Source organism: Saccostrea cucullata, unplaced genomic scaffold, assembly GCF_032062105.1.
Source record: "Saccostrea cucullata isolate Sc308-1 unplaced genomic scaffold, CSIRO_AGI_Scuc_v1 ctg4567, whole genome shotgun sequence".
In the NCBI taxonomy this organism is placed as follows: domain Eukaryota; kingdom Metazoa; phylum Mollusca; class Bivalvia; order Ostreida; family Ostreidae; genus Saccostrea; species Saccostrea cuccullata.
Genome location: NW_026931792.1, coordinates 1,930 through 7,660, shown reverse-complemented (window position 1 = coordinate 7,660; position 5,731 = coordinate 1,930). Strand labels below are relative to the sequence as shown.

Sequence of the window (5,731 nt, the reverse complement as noted above, 5' to 3'; positions counted from 1 at the left end):
ACACACACCCTCTCACACCCTCTCTCTCTCACGCACACCCTTACACACACATACACACAAACAAACAATCGCATTACTATTTTCCTCCAAACCTCTTTTGCGATTGGATAACTTAATCAAAGTTCCTTGCAAAGCAAAGAACATGGAATTGAGTTATTGCATGTTTTCATCCACTAAGATGTATAGCTCGTAACCATGAACTACAGTTTGGACATATAAATAAGTAATTAAAATAAACCAAATGAAAATAGTTATTTTAATTTGCCTTGTAAACAAAGGAAAATACTTTTTACTATCTCTAAAGTCAAATACCAGCTCCACTGGAATAATACTTATACATAAATGATATGCTCGTAGTGTTTTCTATATAACAATGAATAATTTAGCTGCATTCAGGCATTTACTGTTTATATCTGAAATTATATAAGATATTTTCATTACAAAAAAGGAGGTATCTCTATATTTCATATTTAGAGTAAAATTATAATCAAAATATCTAAAGTTTATGATTTAAAAAGTTTATATATTTATTGATAATGAAAATTTTATGAATATCTAGCAGTATTATTCAAAATAAGATTGATAATTGTAACAGTCTGAGAATACGTAAAAAAAATTTGCACCATTTCATAGAGAAAAATGTGTTCAATTTGCATCATCTCTAAACAGACTTAGCACCTTTATCAAGTTCTAGTCAACCACAACTCTGGGACTTTCTGATCTGTTCTTACAGTACAGAAGACCCGTCAAAAGTGGATGTTTTCTCTTGCATGCACCTGATCTCACTTCGGGAATTTTCGTGGGTTTGTGTTTTATACACTTCTCAAGAGTGTTTTTTTGTTTACGCATTTTTAACATAATCCTTACACCAGTACAAGAACGCTTACGTGACAGGTCTGTGTGATTTACACCAAATAACTCACGCAAAACAAAAAATATGTCTAAAATCACCATTGGAACTTTCAAAAAGATAAGTAATACTGAAACTAATATCTCCTTTATAAAACTCTGTGAAAATTACCAAATGTGATTTCGTTTTTATATCCATATCGTCATTATTCTATTCAGATTCCTCTACACCAGCCACGTTTTAACGGTCCCTTTGACAAACTGCCGACAGATGGGACATTTCCTCATGGCCGGAGCACAGTCTGGACAACAACAGAGATGACCACAAGGTAACATGGCGATAGAAGCCTCGTTCTCAAGACAGATTTTACAAACCCGGAGATCCTTTAATCTTCTGTTTTCTTCAATCAAAGCTTTGGTGTCTGGAAATTAAAATTTAGAATTATTAATTACATGTATCCTCTGAGAAGTAAAAACACTACAAGATCTATATCAGTTACGAAGGTTTTCCAAGAAAGATCTGTAATCAAGTAGGGAAACTTAAATGTATTTATTACATGATGATATGAACCCATGTTCTATTCAAGGGGATGACACAGAACTGTTCAAAGAGTTTTATTTTCATCATACCTATAAAACTCTTTTTTATTAAATTAAACATGAGGAATCAGAGACTTTTAGTTCGTTATTACTTACCGCTATAGGAATCTATGTTAGGTTTGTCTTCCGTTTTATTAATTTCAGTTGTATCTCCTGCATCATTATATGTTCTCCCTTGGGCTTTTGGTTCAGGATTATGAGAAGCAGGTTGGATATCTGATATTGTACTATTTTCCTCTTTTGACAGAATGGCATCAATCAAGTCTTCTCCTGAGATATCATCTATATCTGTGAATACAAATTCAACTATGTTAAAAATAGACTTGAGAATATGGATGAGTAAAGAAAAAACAAAAACTATTAATTCGTTAAAATACTTGATTCTAATTATTTAGAAATAAATCAAATACGTTTTGTTACTCTAAGAAGATCAAATGCTTCCTTTACAGTTTGTCGAGTGTAACCCATTTCTAGAACACTCTGGACAGAAACTAAGTTGAAAATGTTAGAAGTTGCTGTGTTCCTTTCTTCTGCTTCTGTTAATTTACTATTGTTCCTACATGTGTTTGATACTGCACCCACTGCTGCCTTTTCTGTGTTCATGGCTTCCGATGCCTCCTGTAACATTCCATATAAAAATCAATTATTAAAATAAAGAAGTCAGACAGCAAATATTTAAATTTCCGTTTCTGTTGATTTAATATCAGTAATATTGAAAAATATTTCTATCCCCTACCATTTCATTATGTTCAATTTGCACCAAGACAACAAATTCGTCTCCTTTGTTCTGTCTCAAAAATGCACACTTCGGAAACCATCTGGCATGTTCAATCCAGGGATCGTCCCCTGGTTCCCAATTACGTAATCCCCCTCCGCAGAAAAAACAGCGTGTGTAGTCTCCGTACCCCGCATAAAGAAATCCCGCCAAAGCAAGATCACGCGGCGTCTGCGTTAAACTTGACGGCCAGTCATTAAAGGAACTTACTCTGGTTGCTACAACTGCATAAGCGGGGTACTTTGGACGCTCAAAATTAATTCCAAGTGGATCTAAGTTTCTAAGAAAGACATTGATTTTTTCCTGTAATGTTCTCGATCTTTGATGAGGTCTTCTTCTCTCGTGCCTCTCTGAACTTGTAACGTTGAACTCGTCTCCTCCTTGATTAGAGTTGAAAGTAGCAATTGTTGGAGCTGGACCCGAAGTCGATCCACCATTTTCTTCACGTGGTTGTGTATCGGTATGGTTGCTTGCGACATTCTCTTTTTCTTGTACAGGAACATTTCCAGACTGACATGAAATTAGAAATGGACAATTTGGAGACAGTCGACAGTGGATTTCTCTGGGATCATCATCTGCTTTCCATCCATCCCGATGAACCCCACAAGCAAAACAGGCGACTTTGTTTCCATCGCCTGTGTAATAAAATCCCTCTTTAGCAAGTCGTATTGTAGATATTGAAGTTGTTTGTGGGAAATTACGAAAAGTGCTTATACGTATAATTTCCATGTTCATAGAATGTGGACTTCCTTCTGGTGTTGAAGAATTAAGAGGGTTTATAGATTGAGATAAATTTAGTTCTTTTTGAACGTATTCTTCTAATGTCTTGGAACAGTCGATGAGAGGCATTACTTTAATAATTGTTCTTTGCACTGACCTCACACAATTAAGGTAATCTTCAAACAAAAATGGAAATAATTTCTGAAGTGAAACACTTTTGTTTGCTAAATCATACCACAGTAAATTTTTCAAAGGTCTTTCTAAATCACACCAATCAAATAATAATTTAATAAGACAATCATTCATTTGAGTCTCTAAAGTGTTTGTCCGTTCCTCTTGACCTTTCCTTTGGTGGCCTTTTTTCTTGTTAATTTTGCAGTAGTCACACAGTTTGCACTTTCTTAGCTCTTTATCATAATTTAAGACAAATAGAAATGTTAGTATCAAATAAAGAAACAGGTCTGTTGCAATGTGCTGTGTCCCAACTTTGGTATTCGTGGTTCTGACAAGTGTTGGTTCAAAATGAAGACTTTTACTTCTAGCTCTCTCTCTCTTGACGTTGAATTTGTCCATTTCTTTCTGATAAACATCGTCTCAAAGGCTGCATACCGGTTGCTCTAGTTCTTTTTATACTACAAAGCAGGTTTTAATGAATTAAATATCAAATGGGAGCATTGTTAGCATTGATTATACTCAGATCCATTATAAAGTAAAAAAAAATGATTTTAACCTTCAAAAAACAAAAAAAATGCATGTATAATATAATGATTCACTTGAAAATAAATGAAGAATTATTTTTATATAAACATAATTTTTATCTAAAAAATAATTATTCAATCACAAGTTTCAAAAATATAAGACAAAAATATTCAGATATTCAGATTTGTTCAGCCTTTTGAATTGCCTAACTTTCATGGATTCATATTTTAGCCATATTTGTTCTTTTTTTATAGTCACTGCTTTTTTCTGTAATCATGTTTATAAAATGGATGTAATTGTATATAAAATTACTTGATTATAATGAGTACATTTAATATACTTCTTAAGCAAAGCATAATTCCATATTAATGTAAAAATCGCTACTAATTTAAGGTTTAATTTTGCTGAGATCATTTTTGTTTCTCAATTTTGGCATTTCATTCTGTATATATTTCAATGTAAGAAAAAGAAGAATGGTAGCAAGCGATTATTTATATCTATATACTTATGAATTATAACTATAACGCATTGTGAATTTGTTTAGAAAAGACCGAGATATACGTGTAAGTCATTAGATACGTTTGTATATTTACCGATTCCAGATTGTCTAATAATGTCACGAGTCAGAAGTCCACTCTTTGATTGTGACAGTAATTTCAGATTCTTCTTTTATTTATACAGGTAAGATGTGAAGCAATTGCGTGTAGACTGGCAATTCATTACATCTGCTATATAGATAGATACGTATTTAAATAGATGATCTTTTCACTATGGATGTACGTGAGAGATAAAAGCATAATATCTTAAGTACAGTGTATATATACATTGGAAACAATGCATTTAGGAAGCCATCGGAACGTTATTTTAAGACTATCAACAGAAAAAGTTTTGGAACAAGTTAAATTCATCGTTGATGAGTTCAAAGAAATGCCTCTGGATTTCTTTAGGTTACCTGAGCCGAAGGCTCAAGTGAGCTTTTCCGGCGTCCGTCTGTCTGTCCAGACTGTCTGTCTATCCGTCTGTCTAGCGGTCCATCTGTCTGTAAATTTTCCATATTTGCGACTTATTCTCCAGAACCAATGGGTCAATTTCACCCAAACTTGTCACAAACCATCCTTGGCTGACGGAAATTCAAGTTTGTTAAAAAAAAAAGGGGGGGCACACCTTTTGCACCTTCTTACACGGGAAGATAATTGAGAAATAGTGAAAATTTTGTGGCATATTCAAAAAATCTTCTTCTCTAGATCTCAAGGACTAATTGGTCAGGAAAGACAAACCTATATGGAAGCATCTGCATGTAGTGTAGATTCAAGTTTGTTCAAATCCTTACCCCTAGGATAAGGGCGGGGCCACAATGAAAATCAGGGTTTAAAATAGGAATATACAAGAAAATATTCAAAAATCTTCTTTCTTCTCAAAAAACCACTGGGCCAGGAATGATGAAACTTTTGTGGAAGCATCATCTTGATATTTAAGTTTTTTTTTTCAAATCATGACCCCCAGGAGTAGGATGGAGTCACAATGGACATCCAAAGTCTTACATAGCAATATATAGAAAAACAAATTTAAAAATATTCTGATCATCAACAGCAAAGTCGGGATTGGTCAAATATAAATGAAAGCATCCTCAGTCGGTGTAGATTCAAACTTGTTCAAATTGCGAACCCTGGCGATAGGGTGGGGCCAAAATGTATACGAAAATAAGTGGTACATGGGCCTTATAGGTCACCTGAACATCATGCAACAACTTTCTGGTGATTAAATTTGGTTCATATTTTAAGCTAGATGCTATGGCTTTCACAATTTTGAAAGAGGCACCATTGCTCATCATAACATACACTTAGCAATTGATTAGTTTGATTACTTAATACCAACATTAATGCAATTCATCTAATCAGTATTATTCAACAATAATCAGCAGTGCCCCTACCACACATTAATCCTGACCCTCTGACCTTACATTGTACAATTTTTAAAAAGGCATCCTTGCTTATAAAATTATTGATTAAATACCAAGGAATAGATTTCAAACAATTAATTCATTTTCTGTATATAAATAGACCCCCCCCCCCAATACTCGAAGAAGGG

The 5,731-nt window shown here is 33.8% G+C and overlaps 1 protein-coding gene across 1 annotated transcript; it reads right to left on the bottom strand.

Moving 5' to 3' along the window:
- Positions 1-1,073: 1,073 nt before the first annotated feature.
- LOC134233543 (putative inhibitor of apoptosis) lies at positions 1,074-4,579 on the bottom strand. Its single transcript, XM_062715514.1, has 5 exons — positions 4,237-4,579; positions 2,186-3,576; positions 1,860-2,067; positions 1,546-1,737; positions 1,074-1,271 (listed from the first exon to the last, which is right to left on the bottom strand). Exons 2-5 carry the CDS (start codon positions 3,515-3,517, stop codon positions 1,075-1,077), a joined length of 1,929 nt encoding a protein of 642 aa, XP_062571498.1. The 5' UTR covers positions 3,518-3,576; positions 4,237-4,579; the 3' UTR covers position 1,074.
- Between the last annotated feature and the right edge of the window lie 1,152 nt (positions 4,580-5,731).

Coding starts and splice junctions, on each gene's coding strand:
- LOC134233543 (XM_062715514.1), bottom strand. CDS start 3,517: ATGGACAAATTCAACGTCAAGAGAGAGAGAGCTAGAAGTAAAAGTCTT. Junction 2,068..2,185: donor AAATTGAACATAATGAAATG/GTAGGGGATAGA, acceptor GGAATGTTACAG/GAGGCATCGGAAGCCATGAA. Junction 1,272..1,545: donor TAACATAGATTCCTATAGCG/GTAAGTAATAAC, acceptor TTTAATTTCCAG/ACACCAAAGCTTTGATTGAA.